A 27,196-nucleotide genomic window follows, 5' to 3' on the forward strand; every position below is an offset into this window, starting at 1 on the left:
CAGTAGGCTACAATATATATTTTCTAATATTATTTTTACGATGACTGTTAGGGTAGGTTTGGGAGGTGAAATGAGAATTTTGTATTTTGTTTTGAAGTTTAAAATATTAAGTTTTAATATTATTATTGTTTTGGGATTTGAAAAATGTGTATTGAGATTTAAAAAAGTTGAATTGTTTATTATATTTTGTATGGAGATTTGAAAAATGTGTAATAATGAGATGAGATGAGATGAGAATTTTGTGTTTTGTTTGAGGTCCCAAACCTACCCTTAGAGACAAATAAATTCTACAAAGAAATTTCATATACTGATATGGTGCACTATCAGCGAGCCATGTCTCTTCTTTTTTTCTTTTTCTTTTTTCTCTCCCTTTCTCCCCGTGCCTCGTCCTCCCCTTTCACTCATCGACGTTGTCTGCCCCTCGGGATGGTTCCCAACCACCCCAGCCAACAGGCGACAGCCGTCAGCCACACAAGTCGCAACCACCTAAGTCACGACATAGTGCACAAAACGTGCACGGCAAGCTCACTGCACTGCCATGAGCTCTCATGTCCACGTCAGCAGCTTCTATCCACCTTAAGGTAGTCCCCGACTACCATGGTGAGCATAGGGAAGAGGGAGAAAGATGAGAGGAAGGGAGAGGCACGAGAGAGGGGAAAAAAACGAAGGGAGGGGAGAGAACACCGGTAGTGTGTCATATTAGTATATGGGATCATTTTATAAGATTCCTTTAGGCCTATAGTGTTTTCTTATTATTATTATTTTAAATATTTAAAGATATTAAAACAATATGTGAAAAAAAAAATGCAATTGCAGTGATAGTTTGGGCCTATCGGTTGGAACCATCGGTCCAAATAGCATGATCAAAATAGAAAAGAGTTCGCATTTGAATCGGATGCAGTGTATATCAAGGATTTACACCATCCATTATTTTTTGAAGAAAACGTTGCATGGGATTATTCATCATTTATACACCACACAACTACTATTATTTTTTTCTCTTTAGCAGGTGTGATATAAAGATAATAAGTATAATAACTCTATCTTCAAACATGACGATGTGATTTTGGGCCTTTTATACCTTCAGTGACACATAATTAATCCATTATACTTATCGTGAGTCTACTTACATGTTATAACTGCTCTTTAGCCTTCTTGTGAATCGTTTCTCCCTCTTTCTTGGAGTTCACTATCTCAAGCCTTAGTTCGTTCCTCCCTCTCTTCTTTATCATTGATCTCTTTGTCCTCAAGCTACTGGCACTTTCTCACCAAATTTGTTCCTCTCATTTTTCTCATTGTTGCGCTCTCTCTCAAGACTTTCTCACAGACTTTTTGGAATCACGTTGTTTGCCCTATCACATTGATCATATTAGTTTTCATCCTTCCATGGCCTTTACTCCCCATAGATCATAAAACTCTCGCAACCATTTGATAAAACACCACAAAGGACAAATTTTTAAAACATTCATTACAACAATTTTCAATGGATTTCTACAAACAAATATACAACCTACACTATGATGGAGAAAAATGGAATTTAGAAAAAAGAATCACAATCTCAAATTGGATTGAATCTAGGGAAATCAACCAGTCACTTTCTTAGACTTGTCTGAGGCAATCTAGAACTTCACTCTATATTTTTGCAGTCCAATGAGAGAGAGTATGATGGTATAGTTTGCTCTTCTATCCTGATTCTTCTGGAATTTGTGATGCTAGAGCCTTATGACGGCCACTGACTATGGATGTACTTGACCTCGGAACTTGAGAACTGGTTTAGATCTATGCGAAGGGCAATTTACCGACAGGGAGAAATCTTAGATCTAGTATAGCTTGAGGAGAGAGACAGATCCAATTCAACTTGAGGGGAGAGAGAGATTTCTCAAATATGTTGTCGACGTGGAGAAATAGAGAGTGGGAACTAGGACTCAGGGAGATCTCTAATTCTAGCTTGAGGAGAGAGAAAGAGAGAGGGGCAAGGGCATGAGATTCGACTTGCGGTCGAGGGAGGGAGAATGGAGAAAGAGAGAGACTGAACTGGGTGAAAGAGAGGGAGATGTTTTGATGTGTCATTCCTACAATAAATTGTATATGCTAAACATGTGTCACCCTCCTATTGAAGGGTGTAAATCCAACAGAACACCGCGTCTAGTCTGGATAGGCTCTCATAGAAAATATCTATTTTTAAGTCGATGTGTTGAGCACACTATTCACATCATTTAAATGGTAAATTTGATTTGTAAGATTTGATTATGTGCTTTACACACCAACTTAAGAATAAAATAACTCAAAAGTAAAAATCGGGCACAACCGAATAACACTTTCCAATCAATGGCATTTGTCATATAACCATTTTCATCGTAAGTAAAATATATTCACACATAATTAAAATTCTAATTTAAAAAATACAAATAAAAAAAGAAAGCAGCAGGCCACCAAGGGAGGTGGTCTAGCTACCCGGCTACCCCAAGGGTTAGCTAGTCGACCATAGTTCTATGGCTACCTCGCATGGGGCTTTTGTGGGCATCCCAGCGTGCGGTGGCCCAAAGGACCAGCCAATCCTACTGAATCCAACATTTAACTCGCTTGATCCAACTAGATCCATGGATCTTGCTGGATCTGACATATCTCGCCTACCAGCAATTTATAATGAGGGATGATTGACTGCCACTCCTCCCTAGAGTAATTTTCATACTCTCTCAGGATGGTCAATGGCGGCTACCATCCCAGAAACAATTTGCTGAAAATGGCTGGCGGTGGTAAAGAAATGGCTTAGGGTTAAGGTGAGAGTTTATATTTTAGGGTTATAGAATATTAAAAAGTATAGTATGTGGCTTATCTTTTATTAAGAAACATATAACCTTTTATTTTTTTACCAGTAAATAATATTTTATTGATCATAAAGATAGGCAAGAGCCTAAGTAAACGAAACATATATAAGAGCAACGTCTAGATATGATGTTCTAGTAATACAAGAAATACATGAATGTTCATGCCATTAAAATCAATTCCAATTGACCAATAGAACAAATTATGAAAAAAGAAAGCACTAAATTTACCTATTTATTGCTCATGATCTTCAAAACTTCTCTCATTTATCTCTCCAAAGATGCTATCATAGGTAGATCATAATCATCTTCCAAATTGAGTAATTTGAGAAGTACCTTGAAGGATTCTTGATGAAGCTAAGAGATCGATCACAAGGCGGCATCATCCAAGCTACATCCACCCTAACAAATAAGTTATTCCACAAGGTTGTGGCAGTCTCACAATGTATTAGTAGATGATCTACAGACTCTCCAATCTTTTTACACAGATAATATTAATCCAAGACTATGATTGAGGTTTTCTTAAGCTGTCTATTGTGAGGACATTCCCAAGGAGTAGGGGTGTAACTGGTCCGGTTTGATTCGATTTTGGATCAAATTTGGGACCAAATCGGTATGCACCGACTTTGCATTTTCAAGAACCAATTCCGTACCAGTTACCTCCTAAACCGGTACTTCCGATTTTATTGGTTCGGTCTGGTTTTAATATATTATAATATAATATATATATAATAGTATATTATAATATATAATACTACAATAATAATATATTGTAGTATATTATAATATAAAATATAGTGATATATTATAGTATATTATAATATATAGTGAATTATAACTATTTTATACATAATTATATATTATATATAAAAATTATATATAATATAAAAAATTATAATAGATATATGAACCGGTCAGGTCTGGTCCGATCCGGTTTTAAAAAAGAAAAATTAGAACCGGATCGATTTTGACCAGTTTCAAGAAAAATAAAACTGGTACCAGACCGAATCAAACTCGGTACCAGACCAAACCCACCTGTTTGGTTTGGTCCAGTCCGGTTTACCGATTTTTTTTTTACACCCCTATCAAGGAGACCTCCCTAAGAAACAAATGGTGCCTTATGGGGCATCTGTTTTACAAATAGTTTTCCATATAAATAAATTTGCATTTTGTATATTCATGGATTGGTAAAAGGAGTGGACAATGAAATTTCCTTTCATTGAGGGGCACAAAAAAAGTTTGCCTCATAGAAACAGAGTATACCTAATTATAGAGCTTGAAAAAGAGTCAACTTCTCAATCTTAAGACACTCTAAAAAATGTGACATTCCATTGGGGAGTGCCAATGGATTGATCTAGGAGGTCCACAATCAAGACGCCCTTCATTCTCAATATACCATACAATTATGGATAATTTTCCTTGAGTGCCATTTCACCATACCATATATCATGCAATAATTTGATTATGGACCTATCAGCTACTTTAAAATAGATATAACAAAAGTATGTAGTCCATCTTCTTTCTGATGTGCTTCCAAAGCCCTACCCCATATGGCCAATTTAGCTTGTTCGAGTACCAACCTTCCGATGCTTTACTATACTTGGCATCTATGACGGTTCTCCACAAGGCTCCCCGTTCTAGATGATATCTCCATAGCCATTTGCCTAGTAAAACCTTACTAAAAATCTACAAATTTTAAATACCAAGACCTACTTCTGAAATTGGGAAACAAACTATGGCATATTTTACCATATGAAATTAAAAAATCATTCACACACCATAGAAGACTCCATTGAAAATTCTCCATATGGTAAGCCATCTTAGAAAGAAGCGGGAATAATAATACAAAGTAGATCAGTAAATTGGGGAGGGTAATTTTACTAAGTGTGAATCTCCCACCTTTAAATAAGTATATCATCTTACAACTAGTGAGTTTGGACTCCCTTTTTTCTATCATATAATCCAAAATTGATATCGATTTGTATGGAGAACCCAACGGGAGGCCAAGAGGTTTTAGTGGCAAATGAGATATTTCGTATCCCACGATGGAAGCTATAATTTCTACATTATGAGCATGTCCCACCGGAAATGTAGTTTCGATTTGGCCAAGTTTATCTTCAATCCAAAAACAACTTCGAAACATTGAAGAATGGCCCTTAAGGCTCGAATATGGTCTTAGCTAGCCTCACAAAATATTAGGGTATCGTCGAATATGAAATAAGATATTAGTTGCGATCAATATCGCGACGAGAAGTTTCCAAATGAAGGGGACCAAGCCAGAACGTTCAGGACGAGAACAGGAGAATGACAATATCTTAAAATCTAATGGAGAAATGATGATAAACTGAGTAAGAAAAACCTCGTGAATCAACAACCTACTTAACAACACGGATCTACCATACAACAGGGAGATAATCATGGTTCATTTTTTTTTTCCAAAGTTTAAGATCCCGCAAATGGACTTCTATAATGGGTTTAAGGATCTAGTGGAGCACTTGGAGAAAGTTAAGGCTCATATGACCCTACAAGAGTTTCCATGAGAGATATCATATTGTACCTTTCCTTTAACCCTTAAGGGCACAACTAGAGGATGGTCCGTGAGTCTACGAACCGGGTCGATCGTAAGTTTTGATGAGCTAGGTCGGTAGTTCTTCATGTAGTTCATGGCCAATATAAGGAGGAGGTGACCGACTACTTACCTCTTTACTACGAAACAATGAGAAGGCAAGACTTTGAAGGAACACATGACCCCGATTTAACAATGAGGGTTTAACAACTGACAACTAGGAAGAAAATATTACATTGGCCGCCCTTCTAGGGGGCATACGGACAGGAAGCCACTTCGTGTCAAAGTTAGCTCGCAAAACTCAGCTATACTATGAAAGTTTATGGATTGAGCGAATGACTTTGTCAATGTTGAGGACACGCTGAAGGCAGTAATCGATCCATGGAAGGTAGAGGTAAACGACGTAGAGAAGAAGGGTGGAAAAGCAATTGGGCAAGAAAGTCACGAGCAAACTAAGGAGGAAAAAAGAAGAAACAATAGGAGAGATGAGCAAAGGCATACAAGCATGAGCGTGCAAGGCGATGAAGAAACACACGGTAAATCAGGATGGGTGTGCAAAGGTCCAAAAGCTACTGCATCTACCATAAGACACGAAGAACACAAAAAGTTGCAAAGGTCTAAGAACAACTTCTGCTACTAGGAAAGTGCATGCCTGACGGGAGAGGTATGAAGTGATTTTTGCAATTGAGCGGCCTTTAAAGCTAGGGAGAGTAGATTGGATGCCCATATCCTTTGGGGACATCAATTGCCTATGACAACGCTTTAGTAGTCACACTCCTTATCGCCAACTACACAACTTGCAAAATTTTAATTGATAACAGAAATTTGATAGACATCTTATACTCAGATGCCTTCAAGAGGATGGGAATTGAGAAAGATAGGTTGTAGCCAGAACCCACACCATTGAAGGAATTCATAGACCAGATAGTGCAGCTCGTAGGCGCCATCACTTTGCCTGTAGTTGAGGGAGCCACGCCTTGCACCACCATAGTCATGGTGGACTTTCTAGTTGTAAGGAACACATCTTCATACAACGCTATTACGTGATGCACGACATTGAACAAGATGAATACAATCATATCAATCTACCTTCTGAAGATAAAGTTCCTGATTAAAGGAGGATTGGTGGAATTTCCATTTGAGTAAGTATTGGCACATGAATGTTACTTTCAAGAGTTGCAGAAGGGGGAGAAGTTCACATAGCTAAGACCGAATGAGCAAACGTAATTCATATTCTGCCAGCACCTGAACTCATCGATCGGTTGATCGATACTTAGGATGAGAATGAGCTGAAATAGGGTGAAGCTGCAAAGCCTTTAGAGGTGATTGCCTTGTACCTCGGGCTCTTAGGAGCTACCGCGAGGAGAGGAACCCGTATAACCCTAGACCTCAGGGAACAATTGAGACAATGTTTGGTTGAGCATAAAGATATATGGAGTCATGAAGACCTGCTCAGGATAATCATCACCACTGTGTAGACCTTGTGGCGAAGAAAGTCAGACAGAATTGGAGAAGTTTCAACTTTGAGAACTATGCAGCATCAATGCAAGAAGTGACCCGACCCGAATCGGCATATGTCGGGTTATTAAATGATCGATTCACCAACCTGATAAATGACGGGTTTGGATTTCAAGTGTTAAACCGACGTAAGTAAATTCGTTCTTACCTTCAGAGTTCAGTTCTCTTGAACCTTAGCCTCCAATACTCCAAGTACCAGGGGTGAGAACCTTAGCCTTAAGAGTCCAACTCGCTGCTCATCGTCTTCATTCATCGTCATTACTCACCGTCTACACTCACTTGCTCCTGCACGTTGCTAAGGTCACCAGCTGCTTCTCAATCTGCCTTTCAATCTATGTCCCTAGAAAAGTAGGGCCATTCAGAGAAGGCTTACCAAGTGGCAAGCATCAATTCTAAACACGAAAATATTAGGTGTTTCGGTGGTAAGCCATTTCCTCCGAATTTGTCGCACTCCTGTGTGGATTTTTTCTATTTGTTTCAGTCTCGATTCTCCCTAGTTGAGTAGTGGTTTTACGTTTTGCATCCCATGGAGCTGTGATTTTATTGAAAAAAAAAGAAATGGACTTGCTATTTATCATATTTTTATTGTTTTTCTCGTATTACATTTGCAACAAACGACTCATATGTTTGTTAGGTTTTGTATGTTTTTGTAATCAAAGTGACCCAAGAATTTGTTTGCCTGTTGCAGCTGAAAGTGACCCAAGAATCTGTGCAAATTATTTGAAAAAGGAATTAATGTAATTAGGGGTGTAACCGACCCGGTTTGATCTAATTTTAAACATATTTTAGAACTGAACCGGTATATACTGATTTTCAAACTTGAGTTATCGATATCACACCGGTTACACCCCTAAACTAGTACTTCCAATTTTTTCGATATATTATATGGTATATATTATAGTATATAATAATTTAAGGTAATATATTATAATATATATTATAATTGTATTATAAGCTATAGTGATATATTATAAAATATATAATATAGTAATATATTATAATATAAAAGGATATAGTATTAGTATAACTATTAATACAATAGATTATAGTGATAATATATAGTTATTTATACAGAATTTTAAAATTTAATATTATATTAATTAGTAATTTATCATGTAACACAAAATTATTTTATATATAATTATATATATTATATAAAAAATTATATATAATATAAAAAATCATATAAAAAATATTTGATACAATATAAAAAACTATATATATATATATATGTATATGAACCGGTCCCATATTAGAAAAGGGGAAAATCGAAACCGGACTGATTTTGACCGGTTTTAAGAAAAATGGAACTACTATTGGACCGGACCGAACCCAGTACTGGTTCATCAGTTTTTCTTTTCACCCCTAAATGTAATACAAAATGCAAACATTTATTTGAAGTACAAGTGAAAGGAATAAGCTATGTTAACATTTGTTTGCATCCATATAATAAGCAACCTGTCTTGAGCTAATTTATGTTTATTTGAATTCTTTTCCATAGGTGCATGACTATTATACCATGGTATTTGATTCTATTTGAATTGTTTTATTAAAGCTAAAGAGCACTGATTGCTTAATAAAGTTATAAATTGCCCCATTCTCAGTTAGGCCTGTGCAGATAAATACATAACCTGATCCACCCAACTGACCCGACCTTGCCAACCCGATACTGTCGGGTTAAAATTAGAAGCGAGTCTCAATTTGTGTTTAAACACAAAATCACCCGATAACCCGCTCCCTTTTTCATCGAAAAAAGACCTAGCCTCTCTCTCTCTCTCTCTCTCTCTCTCTCTCACACACACACACACAGACGACACTCGGCAGCGATAGCGTGGTCGTTGTTCGTGGTCGAGTCAACGACGGAATTTAGCAACCCATACGGTTAAACCCCCCGAAGTGAGATTCTGATCTTCTTTCACTATTTATTTCTTAGAATCGTCCCCCAAAACAGAGCATTCTTGAAAGTCACTGATTCTTCTCCTTCTCCTAGTAACTTTTCTTCTTCTTCTTTTAAAACTTCTAATAGTAGACATGGTCCATGTGGATCGGATTGGAGAGTCTGTTTTGGTGAATTGTGGTTTGATTTCTGCAAGTAGGTGTGGTCCGTGTGGATGCAATCGTCAACCTCAATGTTTGGGTGATTGATTGATTTCTGCAAGTGGGTTTGATTTCTTCTTTTTTGTTTTTATTTTATTTTATTTTGTTTTATTTTTTGCATGGTTTGGGCCTTCTGGGTGTTACATGAGAAATAAAATTCCGTGGTTCTAATTTAGCTAACTCCATCTAAACAGTAAATTTGAAAGTTAAAATTAAACTAAAACTGTTATTAGTTATTATTATGAATATAAGGATCTAAATCCCAAACAGAGAGGCTGCTTTAGTTTCTGAGGTGGGCGCGGGGGATGAGGACTCTTCTGGGTTGTACTCCTTTAAATTATGATGTTAATTGTACTCCTTTATGTAACAAAAAGAAAAAGAAAAAAAAAATCTGCTATGATGCTTTAAGAGTTTACAATAATATAATTATATTATAATTTGTACGAATGCTACAAAAAGAAAAAAAATTGTTATATGATATTATAATTTATAACTTATATCTGGATGCGTTTTAGAAATAAAAGAGAATGGCCGGTTCTTTAAACAAAAAAAAAAACATAACCGATTAGTTTTGCCTGATCCGGTCAGATCGGGTTATATTGCACTGGTAATTGTTACGGGCTATGAGCGGACGGGCCAAAAACTATGTTGGGCGGGCAATTGCATAGGCCTATTCTCAGTGGATGATTCTTCCAATTTAATTTGACAATAAATATCAAGAATGTGCCGCTTGACCAATTTAATGGGTAAATCATAAATGTATGCAATTTCTTAGGGTTTATATTATATATCTTTTTTTAATTTATGGTGAAAAAAAAAAACCGTAGTTTTAGTGTGAAAAATGTTATTACGTAAACAAACATCAATACGAACACAATTTTTATGAGTTGAGAGGGCTTCTACATTTTGGTCATGCATAATAAGAAGCTAGCCCCAAAAGCCCAAGCCCAGCCCAGCCCAGCCCACAACTAAGGCCCCATCTCCTTAGGAGAAGGCCTGCCCATCTACTGAAAACGGTGGCGTTTTGTCCCATTTCACACAAACCCTAATTCCTCTCTCCTTCCCGGTTGTTTCTCTATCTCCCTCTCACCTCTTGGTCTCACTCCCTTAGAATTCTCCTCTCTCTCTATTTTGTGCCGTCTGCTGCCACCATCCTCCATACCTTGACTCCACACATCACCACCACACATCACCAGTAATTCTTACTCTCCAATCTCTCTCTCAATCTTACCTCTCTCTCAGGCTAACGACCACCCACCTCTGCCTTCCCTCTTGGTTTCCCCTCCCTTACTCTCTGTCTCACCCTCTCAGTTTCTCCTCTCTCTCTCTCTGAGCTCGGGACGCTTGTGATCATCCATAGGTTTTCCCCTCCGTGTGTAAGTGACTCTCGGACTAACCTTAAAAATCAATGTTGATGGAAATTGTGAATTGTGATATGTGAAATTATGTCTTGTGGCTGTGTGTTGGGGTGATATATGTAGTTGTGATGTGGTCAAGTTCCATGTGAAGCGTTGGGATGCATTGTGTCATTTTGTGATGTGGTCGAGTGCCTCGTGGAGTGTTGGACGAATTCTGTCCATTTGTTCATTTTGCTTCATTAGTGTTGCGGTGTTTTCGTATATTAAATCTTCTTGTTGTCATGTCATATTGTAGCGTTTTCCTCATTCACACTGTTGTTCAGTTGGGAGGGAGTGTTAGAATTTCTGACCATTGTACGGATTTACAGCACAGCTTGTGAATGTGTGCTGAAAATTCCTCCCTTCCACTGAATTACAGCTTCTCACTATATATATATATATATATATATATATATCTTCAAAGTATGTAATTCGATCAAAACTAAATTATATATGAATTGATAGAGGGATAAGAGTTGTCAGAATTACTCGTTAATCTTCAAATGAAAACTGGATAGATCGGCAGCTTGTTTTAAGGCAATCTTCCACCTCTGAACTTTAGCATCATCCTTGAACTTGTCTTCATGCTTAGCCAACGCTTCTTTGAAACTATTTGTTTGGTGTCGTATTGTCGATGGCTTGACTTTGTAAAATACTAGTAAAACCTCCTGTTGTTTTGATTTTTTACACTCTAGGATCTTCATCAGTCATCCAAACACCATGTAGATGATGCATAGTTTTCAGAAAATACAATGATCGAAATCTTTGACTCTTCAATGGTCTAATATCTCTAATATCCACCATACCTCTAAATTCAAAGCGACGGAGACTACCATACCTCTAATATCCACCGCCCCCTCCTTTGGCCGGGCAATGACAACCCCACAGTGTTGGGGATGTTGAACTAATCCCTCACTCCATCCAACTCGCAATGAGAGAGAGAGAGAGGAAGCCCAGCGATGGCCGTAAAAAATGGAACGAGAAAGACCTCATCAGCGTTAGGGTTAGCCCCAACATTGTTGGCAACCCCAGAATCGCCTGGGGAGGAAGGCTCGCGGGGTCGCGAGGAACCCAAGCCTCGAGAAGAACCTCCAACCGGAAGCCATCAGAGTACGAGTATATAGAGCACCAATGAAGAAAAGAAGAGGAGAAAATGAGAAACGGGAGCAAGAAAGCAGAAAGAGACTTCATGGGATAACTGGAATGGTCTAAATACTCCCAACGAATCGCGGGGTGCCAACATGGGCTTGGCCTTCGTAGCCCGGCAAGATGAATGAGGCCTAAAAACCCATCTAACCCGATAAGGTTTGAGCTAAATTGATAAGGAAAGTTTCTGCCCATTACCCTGGCACGGTTAAGGATATTTATCCACTCGAAACATACAGATAACTTTGAAAGACTGAGATTCAAGTTTCAAATGACAAATAAGGTGGTTAAACCCAAAGGATGAGAAGAAAGCAAAATGTATATTTAAAGGGATCAAGTACGTAAAATACTCAAGAAATAAATTGGCCTAGAGATTACTTAACTTGCATCAGAGGTTCCCTTTCTCCACCCAAGTGACTTTTTTCCTTTGGTTGCAGGAGATCATGGGTGCTAAGCGATGAAACACATCTTCAACAAATGTCATATAAGCATTGTAGTAAGTATACTTTACACACTTATTCAAAAACAAATATACTCCACACGTCCAAATTATAATGAAGAATTCTATTTATCATCTTTTACACCACACATTAATATGTAATTTTTTATTTTTACATTTTTATTTTTATTTTTTGAAAAGGAACTTCTTCATTATAAAATTCATCAAATGTAAGCAACAATACAAGAGCTAATGCTACCTACATCAACAGAGGATGTGGAAGACAAAAGAGCATTCTTGGCAAGCACATGAGTTGCCTTATTACCCTCTCTTCGAATGTGTAAGACTGACCATGAGTCATAAACAGTTAACTGACCCTTAATATCATCAATGATCATACCAGCTGCAGACTAGTTCTCTACTTTTGCTGTTAATAGCTTGAGTAACCAGGAGTAAGCCCCTTCTAGTATTATTCTTTTAAGACCCAGGTTAGAAACCAAAACAAGCAGCTTCCATAGCTCCAACAGATTCGGCTAGGAAAAGATTAGGATAGAGTGATTTGAATTGATGTGTAAATATTTATGTTTAAATAGAAAGATAAAGTAATAAATTACATATTAGTGTATCCTGCGAAAATGATAAGTAATATTTCTCAATTATAATAGAATTTTTCTTCAAAATTATGAGATAAGCATCATCCAAACAAGCCGAAGTGTGCCCTTAGGGCTCGTTTGGAATAAAAATCATCTCAGCTCATCTCATCTCATTATTATAATTTTTTTAAATTTTCACACAAAATATAATAAATAATTCAACTTTTTCAAATATCAAAACAATAATAATATTATAATAATAATATTTTATTTAACTCATTTAAAATTATTACATCTTATTTCATCTTATCTCATTATCCAAACCAGCCCTAATATATTTTGTTTTTTTGTTTTTGTTTTTGTTTTTTGTTTTTTAATGTATTAGGGTTTAAAGTCGACAGAAGCAAAGAAACCCTTTATCTTCCGCCAAACGAATCGCAGTACCGAGCACAAAAGAAAGAGAAGGAAATAAAAAAACTCTACAATCAGTCGCCATGGCCGAACAAGCAGAGCAAAACCAAGTGGATCCCTTTGACGAAATGAAGAAGGAGAAGCGCAAGAGAAAGAGGCTTAAGAAAGGGAAAGAGGCATTTGAAGAAGCTAGGGGGAATAAGATGAAGAAGAAGGCTAAGACTCAAAAGAAGAGGGAGGAGGTGAAAGAAGTAGAGGAGGATGACGAGGAACAGAGAGGGGATGGTGGTGGTGAGGAACTGAAGGAAGAGGAGGAGAAGAAGGTGAACAATAATCGTGGAGGGTCTGGGATTATGAGCACTGAACCCTTTGAATCTTTAGGATTGTCTGGATCCACTTTCAAGGCTATTAAGGATATGGGATTTCAGCATATGACTCAGGTATAGCTACTGATATCCTCTGAAAGTTTATTTATGAACTTTTGTTGTCTCTCTTTCTTTTTCTTCGGTTTATTTTGTGCCTATTTTCTTGTTTGGTAGCTCAGTGAAGGAAGAGAAAAAGAACAATAAATATGTGGAAGAGGGAAATTTAAAGCCTTTTCTTGTTTCGATCGAAAATGATTTTTGATAATTAAAAAAAAAATATTATAATGTTAATTAAGAATGTAATGTTAATTTGACTCAGTTTGTATAAGAATTTGGGTTCCAAGACAAGTTGAAAATGCTTGAGGGATTTCTCACACTCAAGCTCTGGCACGATATCTTCCAAAATGAGCGAACCTTACTAAGAATATCTCTTTTTTTATATGTACTTAGTGATTCTTTATTGGGTTTATAAGAACTTTACCTTTAGTGACATTATAGACCCGTCTCCAAGACGAAAGAGTAAAAGGTGGCGGATTAGTGACTGGCGTTTTTTAGCTATGCATCGCATACCTCGTGTTTCTCCATTTAATGCTTCTTTTTTTTTTTTCCTTTCTGCAGTGTGCCTCTTTGGTTTCATTGTTGTTCTTGTATTTCATGTTTTTCCAAGGAAAATTTCTCTCTTTTTATAAAGCGAGAACGTGGGATTTCCATGGTAATGCCATGCAGATTTGCTATGTGGTCAATTTTAATGAATAATAAGAAATATTTATCTGTGTACTTCATGTTGCATGATTCAATAATATGGCCCCTACCAATACACTCTCGAGCTCTCTTTTAACCATTGATGTCTGTTGAGTGCGTCTTCCAAATCTGGTATCTTTCATTTGAATTAGATCCATGATCTGTTTCAATTACGTTCCATAGAATTTTCTCAATTATTTTCCGTAGAATTTTTTCAACCTGTTTATAATTTTTTCAATTATATTATTTGGCTATGCCTTTGGTTTTTTTATCAATGAAAGTTTTGATTTTACTTATAAAAAAGAGAATTTGTTCGCTTTTTTTTTTTTTTTTTATAGGTAATCAAGTAGTGTTTTTTTGTTAGCTTATATATATGCAGATACTAAAGTGATAAAATTTAAGGGAGTTTGTATAGATCTTTGCTATGGATGGATCTTGTTAACTCTATGCTCTAAGGGTAAAGGCCTAGGGGTTGGGTCAAGTGGTAAAAGCCTTGGGCTTGGGAGTATGCTCCCCCCAGGTCTAAGGTTCAAATCCCCTTGGGTGCAGATAATTTCTAGGAGCCATCGGACTGAGGGATTTTCTCCTTAAATTACCCGAGGTGCACTTGCTGGAAAATCCTTGCTGAGGGCCTGTGCACCCCCGGGATTAGTCGGGACGCTGTTCCTGGACGCCTTGTGCCAATTCAAAAAAAAAAACTGTGCTCTAAGGGTGAGATTTGATATCTGAATTAATCTTGATACTTGTTCAGGAACATGATGAGATTGGGGAGAGGAACCGACATGCTGTTAGCACAGAAGATGACAACAAGAATGCCAAGCAGAAAAAGAAGAAGAAGAAAAAGAAGAAGAAAACAGAAGAAAATTGTGGCAAGGATGCAGCAATAACCAAGAAAGATGTTAGGACCACTTATGAGAATTCTACACCTGGAGGAACGTCCAAGAGAGTAAGTTTCTCAGATTGTGTGGAGGTTTTTACTCCATCTGATGGTCCAATTGATGTTGATCAGGATGACAACTTAATACGTGGTAAAAGGTTTTCAAGAGAAGAAGATGAGATGGTTAAAAAGGCTGTTCTCAACTATATTGAAGTAAAGGGCTTAGGTGATGAAGGCCTAAACATAGTTCTCCACTGCAAGTCTCATCCCGATCATAAAAATTGTTGGAAGGATATAGGAGCAGCCTTACCTTGGAGGCCTTACAAGAGCATATATTATCGAGCCCATATTTTGTTTGAAAGGAGCGAAGAGCGGAAATGGAGCAATGAAGAGTATGAACTTATTAGAAGTTTCCATGAAAAAAATGGATCAGATTGGAGAACGTTGGCCGATGTTCTTGGCAAACATAGGATTCATGTGAAGGATACATGGCGAAGAATAAGATTGCCTAATATGAAGAAAGGTCGCTGGTCCCAGGAGGAGTATCAAAAATTATTTGACTTAGTTAACATGGATCTGCGCTTGAAGGTTTTTGAAGAAAAGAAATCCAAGCACGGTATGCTGCGAGATAATATCGCCTGGGAAGCCATTAGCGACAGTCTATCCACCAGAAGCAATGTCCTGTGCTGCCAAAAATGGTATACCCAATTAACATCACCTATGGTAGCTGAAGGTGTATGGGGGGATGCTGACGACTACCGCCTAGTGGATGCACTTTATGCCTTGGATTGTTGCTGCATTGAAGATGTGGATTGGGATAATCTGCTCGAGCATAGGTCTGGGGATGTATGTCAAAAGCGTTGGTATCAGATGCTCAAACACATCGGTGAGCATGCCAACAAGTCATTTCCTGAACAAGTCGAAGTCCTCTCAAAACGGTATTGCACAGACGTACTTGAAGCAAGAGAGACATATGATAGCAAGCCTGCAGTTTCGTGAGGGCAATGCCGTTATTAGGTGCGTGACTGCTGTTTGATTCATTAGTTTAAAAGAGTATCTTTCCCCCCTTTCCATCCAACAGTACTGTTTTCTCCTGTTAAATTCAACTTCAGGTTAGTGATGCTCTGACACAGTTATATAACAAGTCCATCATTGACTTTTTGGCCAAACTCAATCTTCTCATGCTGCATGCACAAGGGAAAAGGTGGATTCTGATATTTTATATGGAATGGCAGTTGAGACAACTATGGCATCTTTTGTTTTGAAAAATGAGATAATATGAGATTAAAGTTAAAAATTGAATAAAATATTGTTAGAATATATTTTTTAATATTATTTTTATTTTGAGATTTGAAAAAATTGAATTGTTTATTTTATTTTGTGAGAATTTGAGAAAGTTGTAATGATGAGATGAGAGAAAGTTTTTAAAGTTTGAAGTTACTTGTCAGGCCTGTGCATTTTCGGGATTAGTCGGTATGATGTTCTCGGACACGGACATCCATTGCCAATAAAAAAAAACTAGTTGAGAGAGAGATGGTGGATTAATATATATATATATATATATATATATATATATTATTATAATATATATATTATTTGTCCAAAATATTGTGTACTGGGATATGTATAGCTGTCTAAATTCTGACCACGTTGCAACGTTTTACGGCGGTCAACAATTTTTTTTTATTGGTAAATAATTATTTTATTTATGGCCCAAATATATACAAGTACGGCAATTATCATAAAGGGCTGCACACTTTAATTTTCATAACCCTAAAATATATTCAGTCCCCAAATAATTTGATTTCTACGTAATTTTTTAAATAATTCCGTTACGGACAGTCGATTTTGTGGACGAACTTGTTCACTCCACTGATGTGGCATAAAAAAAAAACAAAAAGAAGAAGAATACGATTGGATGTTCTGTTTCTCCCACTGAGAATTGGTAGCTCTGTAATAGCTTGGTTTACTGGATTTTGTTCATACGAATCTGGTTCTGGTTAGCTGGTAATTTGCAATACAAACTTGAATCTGATTCTGGTTGGCTGGTAATTTGTAATACAGTGAGTGCATGAAAGTGACACAAAGCCTAGCAAAAGCAAAGAGGGTCGACGGTGGTTGCTTAGAGTCTCAGATAGGTCCATATATAAGGACCCAATATTGCCTTTAGCCCAAGTAGTATAGGCCCAAGCACTTCAGTAAGGATGTGGGAAGTAATTCTCACATATATACTCAAATTATAATAAGTGGTTATCGAAGAATAAGTTTTGTTTTTTTTCAGTTAAATTCGTTAAGTTTTGTTTTACTAAAAGATCTTTAAAATTTTTAACTATTTGAAGTGTAGCTCTTTTATAGAATTTAATGAAGGATCATGCTTTACCAAAAGATCCTTAAGACCCTTGACTATTTGACGTGTAGCTCTCTTTTAAAATTTAATAAAGGATCATGTTTTACCAAAAGACCCTTAATAGCCCTGCGGTTAGATACTTTATTGAAGTTTATATTTTTTTTTTAATATTGATTTTTTGTCTTTCTTTAACCTTGTATTTTCTTTCCTAGACAAATAAACTACTAATTCTTTCAATTTTGTTTTTATTTAAATCATTATGTCAGGTGTACCTCGAGACTAATGCACTCGGAACTGTTTCCTAATATATATATATATATATACACTATGATGGACAGAAGAATTTGCACTTTAATACCATTGAGGATAAACTTTTCAGATTGAGTTCGGTTCACCATGAGAAGTGTTCTAACTTTTTTAGATCCTTTTGTTTCGTCAGGCAAAACCTGATGCAGGGAAGCTAGTTGTTGCCACCATTGCATGCACTATTGTTGGGAGGAGTTATGTCTCCTCATCGGCCTGCTAAGGCAGCAAATTATATATATGCTGGGGAAGTTCTATCGGAAAGCCAAAGAAGTTCTTCCATATGGAGATGAAAGTTTTTTTTCATTGTGATATATAGACAACATGTTTAAGACGTTTTATGGTGTAATTGTGTGTATTGAGAAGTTCTTCCTAATGTTGTACGGTGTAATTCTGTGTAATTGGGATGTGTTTTTCATTGTGTCACATACAACGTGTAGGCTAATTATATGGTGTGATTGTGTGTATTGTTGTTGGCTGGTTGCAGGATATGTGAAGCTTGTACTTTTAATTAATATAGAGAAATTGAGCATGATATTGGGTTTGGGTTTAATCTTAACGAGTTCGGATCAAAACAGATTGACTCGTTAAGACATGATTGTTTAATAGGTTGATAACGGGTCAACTTGTTATGATCTATTAAGAAAGTTAAAATTACAATTATACTATTATACTTAAAAGTAAAATTGTTGAAATTTTAATTTTGATATTTTTATTATTTGTATTGTAATTTTAGACTTATAGTTATTTTTATATTTATTATAGATATTGTGATTTTAACATTTATATAAAATTATGCTAAACTTAATCAAGTCAAACAAGTTAATTTTGGATTTGTTCAATCCTTTTACATAACCGGGTTGAAACAAGTCTGGTTAGGTCTTGTCATGTTAATTTATTTTGTAGTATTCATTAACAGGTTAAAATGGGTTGTGTTATGTTAACTCATTATGTTAATAGGTAGTATTAAAGTTTGAGATTTTGACGCGATAAGTTTAATGGGTTGTGTTCGGGTTGACTTATATAATATAATATACATGCCTTAACATGATACGAATACGATCTGTTAATACAATTTGACATCCCTAGTCATTGTTAGTATTTTTTAACAAGTAGATTTTGTAACTTATTTTTCTAATGCAAGATAATGGTGCATTTGAAAGTTTATTCATCCCTAAGATAAGGAGCAATTCATTAATGTGTTTTTTTTATTGCTTTTAAAGTCTTAACTGCTCATGATTTTTACTTAGCTGTGTGGTTTTGCTCAAACATCAATATTCCATTTATTGTTGACTTAGTCTCATGGGTTGGACCTTCCTCTATTATTATTAAGAGTTTTGCTACAAATCAACCACTGTTTAGGATATTTTTCATAGTGTGTATGAATGTTTTTCATAGAGTGTGAGATAGTGAATAGTGGATGATGAAAATAAATTTTCAATTATTAAACCATTTTGAAGTTTTATTGGATATGCATTAAGTTAGAGCCTTTAGACGTTCCCATAAAACAGACCTAATTTTTGCATATATTTTGGAGGGTCTATCTTTGAAATACGGAGAGTAAGTTAAAAACTAAAAAATAAAAGTGTAGATGCTCTTGAGAATTTCTCAAGACGATGAAAAACGAGAGGTATTTTTTTTTAGTGAAACTTTGGACTCAACCTCTTCTCTTCTGTAGAGTTAGTGTTAAGCTATACAATAATCAATTGAGTTGTTGTATGCTGGAAAAGATAAGTCAAAAGCAAGTTTGTTGCACCAGTTCACCATTGGCTTGTATTAAGCTCTACCATTTGAGAAACCAAATAAATGAAAAGTTACTTTTTATTAGGCCAAATAAATGTGTATCTGCATCATTGGCTTGCAGATAAGTAAAACAGGTTCATAGAAATGAAACTTCAGAGGATACCTTACAATAATGTTTTAAACTACAAGTAACCAAACATACAGCATGAGCTTTTAGGTTTTCAAAGGAAAAAACAAAAACAAAAAATCACATGTACCCATCTACATGATAATACAATGTAAAATCAACAGTATGATCATAAATATTTTTAAATTTTCTCCAGTTTGCTAATAATTTTTGTTCTTAGAACTTTTACCAAACACTAAAGCAAAGGTCTCTAACATAATTTCAGTGGCTGCGAGCTGAGAAAGGGTTGCGCAGATCTGTTTGAAGGGGTTGTGTCGCTATTATGAAGGGACTACAAGCTGTGGTGACACATAGCGACAAAACTTTTGTAATGGTAACGGGCAGCAGCCTTTGTAACACTAACCAACAGCTTTTTATTTGATGGTAATTGGCGGCGATGGCTCAGAAAGTGACTTAAGGTTGAGAGAGAGAGAGAGAGAGAGGACTTGGAGTCATGTGGGGGCTTAAACCCATTTCAAAACGGCATCGTTTCATCGACTTGATACGATGCTATTTTGTACGTAGTATAATTTTCTATAAAAAAAAAAGGAGACTGTGGGTACCGGGTCAATACTTGCTCAAATCACCTGAATACCATGGTTTTAGACCGAATCTACAAAAAATCTAATCTGAATCTACAGCCTTAGTACGAACATCTTTGTTTCTATTTTTGAGTGCACAAACTTTGGAGACAAATGTGGTTTCCAGATGATATTGATGGTTGATCCGAAATCAAGAATATATAACACGTGGACGAGATTAGAAGAGAACGATGAGATATGTGCCAAGTGGCAATAGTGGATTTACTTCGGAGTGAACAAATTAAACAACCATAATTTTGGCTCGAGTCGTACTTCCGACCCAAACATAATCAAAATAACCAACTCGATTTAAAATGGGTTAGAAAACGGACACTCTAATTGGATTTCGAAGTTATCTGGTTGCGTAATAACCAGTTACTTGATTTCATACCTTAACTGTCCCAATTACATGATATTTTCTTTAGGAACATAATTTAGCCACAAAAGGATTACACTAAAGCAATCCAACAAAATTGTGTGACTTGATATGATTTGTCAGATTATAAAGTCATTTTTATTATAAATTAGATCCAACAAATCAGATAAAAGTACTTTAATTTGTAGGATTCTTTTATAGAATTTGTTTGTAGATGTAGCAGTACTCTTTGTTTTAAATGCCATTGTTTAGTTTTCTTTTATAGGCTAGTGCATATGACCCTGAAAACCGAGTGACCCGACCCGACCTGAATCGGCATATGTCAGGTTATTAAATGATCGATTCACCAACCCAATAAATGACGGGTTTGTAAAAACCTAAAAAAAATACATAAAAAAAAATACATGCTAGAGCCAGCAGTAGCTCCCAGCGAAAGCTACCAACAGTGACTCTAGCATTATTCTTTACATATTAAAGATGAGAAACTTCCCTGCAAAGAAAACTAATCTAAGTCAATAGTCAACATTACATAAAGAATATGAATTTGTGGAAGAAAGATGTGAGGAAATATTTAACTTCCTAATATATATGTATCTAATTCTACATATATATCTACATATATATAAGAAATTAATTATATTAGGACAAATTACACATGATCGATCCTACCTCTAAAATGTATATATATATATATATATACATACATATATATATATATATATATATATATAAGTTGACAGCTCCTTCTGCCTTTTTCGTGTACTTTCTTATTTTACTTCATTTTTGTTTCCTCTCAATTTCCTTTTTTTTTTTAAAAAAAATAGACAAATTGTTAATGCAATCTTCATGTCATACAAAATCCGATTTAAACAATATATATATATATATATATATATATATATAGAGAGAGAGAGAGAGAGAGAGAGAGAGAGAGAGAGAGAGAGAGAGAGAGAGAGAGAGAGAGAGAGAGAGCATTGTATATATTGTGGCAAGTAAGAATCCTAAGGGCTCGTTTAGATAATAAGATGAAATGAGATGATTTTAAGTGAGTTAAATAAAATATGTTAAAATATTATTTTTTAATATATATATTGTAGCAAGTAAGAATCCTAAATCTCCTTCATCAAATCTTATAGGGGAAATTTAAAACAATCCTATGGTTTTTGTTGTTGGATCTTAAAAATGGTTATTGGATCTTAGTTCAATCTTTTTTTTTTTTTAATGGTTATTGCATCTTATAATTTCTATAATCTTTCTCTTGGTGAGTTAAGAGACTTCCTCTAAATCATTTATTTCAAAGCTTCGAGAACTACTTATTCCTAGTTTGAGTACTGAGGTTTTCTCAATTATTATTTTATTATTACTTTTCACGTACTTTTTATTACTATTTAATATTCTATCGTTTTCTTTTTAATTTTTTTCATTTTTTTTCACTCTTATTCATAGAATACCTCACTACTCAAACACAACCTTAGTCTCATGTAATAAATCTAAATTATTGTTTGAAAGCAAAATATAATCTACTAACTTGAAGGCACTTTATGTACTCATCTGCAAAGTTTCATATACTATATTATTAGGAGTTTTTTTTAGCCCAAATCTGAATTTCCTAATTGCAAGCCGAATAGATATACGATGACCAAAAACCTTAAGCTTGTAACATGTGTACCTTTCTCCAAGCTTCTCATTCTCAAACGCATTCTCATATCCACTTGATCTAACTATGTATTAAAACAAGCTACTAATATCATAACTATCCTCAATCATGAATACCCATCAATAATAATACCATTCAAGAAAAATCATTCAAGAACTTAATTACCTTGTCTACATACATTATATATATGATTCACTTGAAAACTTTCCAAACATTATTGTAACTTTCTCCCCAATCTCGATCTGGATTACCATCCGCAATCATCTCATCACTTTGAGTTTATGGCTAGAGATCGATCCAAAAAAAAATTAAGCACCATTCACATTGAGTTTAACTACTATATATTAATCGATCTATTCAAAATTTGGAAGATTTCATTTATTTTGACTTGCATTGAAATAAATGTGGAATGTCTTCTTTGACTATTTCCTTGAATGTTATACATGTAGGGTTGGGATACTGATTGATCTAATTAATGTTAATTATTTTTTTTCTTTTCTGAAGTTCTAATTCTTCTTATCTTGATCCCAAAAGAATGATGATCCAATTTTATGTAAAGCCTAGTTTAATGAATGCATACATCAAGCCAATTGGGACAAAAAGTTAAACAGATAGGAACCAAATTGCACTCATCAACATGATACAAATCCCACCCAGTGCCCACCACCAACTAAGCACCACCTGTGGCGCCCCCGACCCCCATGTAAGGAACACGAGAATCGAGATGCTGGGATGATGACAACACGGTCACGCATCCCAACGAAAGTGCCAAGTGTTTGTACAAGCGACAGTGTACAAAAATAACGCAGCGAATTAGTCAACTAAGTACCAGAATTTAAATACAAGTAAACATCAGTAAAAAGGTTTAAATAGTTATACAGTCATCCCGAATAAAGTACAATACAATAAAATAAGATAACTAAGCCAGTGATCCCAGATCACTCCTCGGGCGGAGCCGTCTCCTCAGGCTCGCCCTCCTCCTCCTCATCTGCATCAAAATCTGCCTTACCACAGAATGGTACCGCAGGTAAGTATAACCCAAATAATTCTCAGGAATAAAATACATTTAATGCAACTAACATGCATGCATATGATGAAATATGCATTTTCCTCAAAACATCATTTTCCCCGAAAATGATAATTTTCCAACACACGCCAAAATCCCATTTGGCCCAAAATATCCGTAAAACATTTTCCAGAAAATGGTTTACACAAAATCCAACACACGCTATTTTCTCAGAAAATAGTCCATTTTTAATGTATGCACCATGATCTCCCCTATGGGTCATCCGCACACCCTGGCTTCGTAGTGATGCCCACTTCCGCGCCCAACACGTACGTGGGAAAACATCCACTACACAACGAGCGATGCCCAGTTCCGCGCCCAGCGCGTACGTAGCCAAGCATCCTCTAGTCCCCGCCAGCAGAAGGACCACGGAGCCGGCACGAATCTCTCGTCCGATCCCATTGTCGCCCAGCGACAATCCAGGGGACGTCACTCAGTATATTATGCTCTCGAGTGACCAGAGGAGCTCCACCGAGATAATACCCCATCTCGGCTTGGGGTTCGTGATACACACTCACCCAATAAATCATTTCACATGAAAACCCAGTTTTCAATAAACACATGAACATGAATGCAATACACGAAAACCTAATTTCCTTTACAAACATGATCATGCATGAAATTATGAAATGTACATGTACCAACTCTAATCCACAACCATCAACAACCAATCCAATCAAATCCAACCAAACAACTCCATTCACCAAACCATCCGACCCCCGTACTCCTCGGACTCAGTCTGGCAAAACCAATCAACAGATCAAATACAGTGAAATGTGTTAGTGTAAAAATATATTAAATTCACAAGAATTCTTTGGAGAAATACTTACAGTGCTATATAATAATTTCTGGAGGATCACGAAGCTGCAAAAAGTGGAAAAACAGCTACAGGACAGTGTAAAATACACTGTGGCCGTGGGTCACAGATATCCACTTTTCAGCGAAGACAAACGAAGACTCAAAAATGATAGGGTAGGGCCTAGGGAGGTCGGTGAAGCTAGTGGTGGTGAAGGTTGGCCGTGGGTGGCGGCGCAATGGGCAGTAGAAGACCAAAATACCCAAATCAGAAATGTGGATGGTGGAGCTTCACCGGTGGCGGATCTGAGGTGGGGTTGGGTCCAATGGGTTGCCAAGAGGTCGAGAATGAAGTGGTGTGAAGATGGTGGCCAATGGTGGTGCGACGGCGGCGCTGGAGCGAAAGTGACGCCGCGGCTTTGAAGGGCTACTGGTGGTTAACGGCGGCGCGAATGGAGGTGAGGTTGGTGGGGTAAGGTCGCCGGCGGCTGGAGAACCAAATGGGGTGGGCGGTGACGATCACGGCGGCACGACGGCGGTGGGTTGGGTATGGGCGACGGACGCACGGGAGAGAGAGAGAGAGAGTGTGTCGCGCGCGGGAGATGGCCGAAGGAGAAATAAGGGGGAAAATAAAAGAAAGAGAAAAGAAAAGGAGGAAAAGAAAAATAGAGAGAAAAGAAATGAGGTCCAATCCTCATAACTTGGGTTACAAAAATGATCCAACGGAAACGATTTCAAAACCACAAGTTAAATAAAATAATTTAAACGTAATGGTAAAATCAAATTGAAATAATTAAATCCCACAGCAATTAATTAAATATGAAAAGCAATTTAAATGCACAATAATAAATAAATATTAAGAAAGCACATAAAAAATTAATTTTCACCAAATTAAAAATCCTAAAAATAAGCCAATTAAAAATCCAATAATTTTAAAATAAGAGAATAAATTTTGAATAAAATAAAAATAATCATTCAATAAAAATACACTAAAATACGGGGTGTTACACCACCCATGCTGGGAAAAGTCGGTCTCATCTATAATGTAAATTCAAGTAAAGTTATTATATGTCCGACACTTTTGAAGATTGGCTTCCAATCTCAATATCTCTTTGAAAGTTGAATATGCGGGTCACCATCATCTTGGCATCTCTTTAAAGATTGAATATGATCCCTGAAATTGTTATTCTTGTATATCAGATGGACTCCAAGACTTTTGAAGATTGCTTCCTCTAAATAACTTTCAATTGTAAACCTCAGATTTTTCCCCTCCCTATACATTGGTTGTATCTCAATAGAATTTGCAGCTGTGTTGTAGTTATTACGGACGTGCTAATGATCAACCCAATCAACCTGCACCAAGAGACATAATGGCCCGATGTGCCTGATGCACTTCTGATACCTAAGTCAGGATCAAAGGTAAAGAGAACTGGTATATAAGATGTGGAGTAAAGATTACCTTGAATTGCCAGTGTTGGCCCTATATTTAGGAATAAATCTAATTCAATGATGATCAAATAATGACACGATCCTCTCCTTTAATCTCGAGGTTCTGGTTATTGGGACCAAAATCTTCATCCATAAAGAAAAGGATTGACATTCTCGGGCGAGTACCTTGCCCTTTCCTTTTGTAAGAGATCTGTGATTATTCGTAGTAGTTACCATACTTCTACACAACTGGGGAACGTGATCTTCGAAACGCGGGTATATTGTACACTCTTTGCTCGCTGGCCTAATGGACTGTGTTAGTGGGCTTTAACTAACCACATCAGGCCCAACTGATAGAGATAAAAACACCCCTCTAGTTACCCCACAAATTCTTACCATGCTGACATGGCGGGAATTTAATCACCCAGCTCAACTTTGTCTTTTTCCTCATTAATTCCTATTGGTGGTTCGTGCTCCCATTTCTCAGGAGTGGACATAAAGGCTCTGTGCCTGCACCCTTTCATGTCATCAAGATCGTAAGATCTGTCCGTGGCGATTGTGTAGCCTCTCCTTCCATTGGCTTCCCACCTAGAGTCTCCCAAACGTTCTTTCCCCCTCTACTTAAACAACTTTCCTTATTTTTTGTTCTTTCCATTCTCATCATCCCTTTTCTTGTTCTATGTTAGCGCTTCCTATTTAAACCCTAGCCCTTGCTCTACATTTTTCATGCCTGCATCAATGGCCCTCAAGAATACCTCACGATTTCCTTCAACACTGCTCGTACTCTCCCCACAAGGCTGGGTCTTTGAGGGTGTTTGAGCCCCTTACACAGCATAGCCCTCCCTACTATGAGGGATACAACTGGTCTTCTATCACCACCCCTGCTGATCTCAAAGGTTTGAGAGATTCATATGGAGTCTCTGACTTGGTGATACTAGAAGTTCATGGAACTCGATGTGGGGCTACCGATTAAGAGTGCATTGTTGAGAAGGTGGCCTTGTTCGCCTTTGCTTTCTCTCATGGGTTGATATTTCCTTTTTGTTGTCCTGGGTGCCACGTCCTTGACTATCTGGGGTTGGCTTTTGTCCAACTACACCCTAATGCATGGAGGATTTTGATGTGATGTTGTGTCATGTGGCGGATGGTTTTGGAACCTGCCAAGGAGGAGTTTCCCAATTTGACTGCTCGAGAGTTCATACTGACCCACATGTTTAGGTCACAAGGGGGTAAGGTTTGCAGTTTCTAGTCTCGAGTCTCGACCCAAGTGTCAGGTTGCCTGATTTGAGGGTCAGGCCAACGCTAGGCAAAGAAAATTCTTTTTTGTGTCTGGTCAAGGTTGGGAGTTCCCTGGTAATGAAGTCACCAAAGCTGAGTTTCCTGTTCGTGCCTCGTGGGGGATTTTCCCCTATCACAAGGTGATTTCCATAACTCCTTATGGTTGGGAGCAAGTTGGCCTAGAACTAATTTATTCCTGGGTCGAGCAACACCAGGAGGAGGTTTGGACAAGCGCGCTTTTGACCAGGGTGAGCATAGGTCTCTACTCCTTCCTATCGTCATCAATCCCTCCCGCTGCACTGACGACAACCTTCTCCTTGGTTCCACAATGGCATTCACGCCTCAACCACCCATCCATCAAGCTCGTTCACTTCATTATACACCAACATGGTCTGCCATATGATCCTTTTCAGCCTTCTACATTTTGTAATGCATGTGCCCAAGCTATGTCACATAGGCAACCAACACACAAACGGCCTCACAA

General features: G+C 36.9%; 1 protein-coding gene across 3 annotated transcripts; it reads left to right on the forward strand.

Moving 5' to 3' along the window:
• Nucleotides 1-12,990: 12,990 nt before the first annotated feature.
• On the forward strand, nt 12,991-18,070 carry LOC109019067 (cyclin-D-binding Myb-like transcription factor 1). Of its 3 annotated transcripts, none has more exons than XM_019001292.2 (3): nt 12,991-13,432; nt 14,850-15,992; nt 17,762-18,070. In XM_019001292.2, exons 1-2 carry the CDS (start codon nt 13,076-13,078, stop codon nt 15,972-15,974), a joined length of 1,482 nt encoding a protein of 493 aa, XP_018856837.2. In that variant the 5' UTR covers nt 12,991-13,075; the 3' UTR covers nt 15,975-15,992; nt 17,762-18,070. The 3 variants fall into 3 exon arrangements, with proteins under 3 accessions (XP_018856837.2, XP_018856838.2, XP_035547019.1); XM_019001293.2 differs by lacking the exon at nt 17,762-18,070 and adding an exon at nt 16,088-16,219; XM_035691126.1 differs by lacking the exon at nt 17,762-18,070 and having other exon boundaries at nt 14,850-16,219.
• The last annotated feature ends 9,126 nt before the right edge of the window (nt 18,071-27,196 follow it).

The sequence above is a fragment of the Juglans regia genome, chromosome 6 (assembly GCF_001411555.2).
Source record: "Juglans regia cultivar Chandler chromosome 6, Walnut 2.0, whole genome shotgun sequence".
In the NCBI taxonomy this organism is placed as follows: domain Eukaryota; kingdom Viridiplantae; phylum Streptophyta; class Magnoliopsida; order Fagales; family Juglandaceae; genus Juglans; species Juglans regia.

What these genes read in the sequence shown, in the direction of transcription:
- LOC109019067 (XM_019001292.2), top strand. Translation starts at nt 13,076, where the DNA reads ATGGCCGAACAAGCAGAGCAAAACCAAGTGGATCCCTTTGACGAAATG. An exon ending in GATTTCAGCATATGACTCAG is followed by an intron (nt 13,433 to 14,849) that starts GTATAGCTACTG and finishes ATACTTGTTCAG; the next exon opens with GAACATGATGAGATTGGGGA.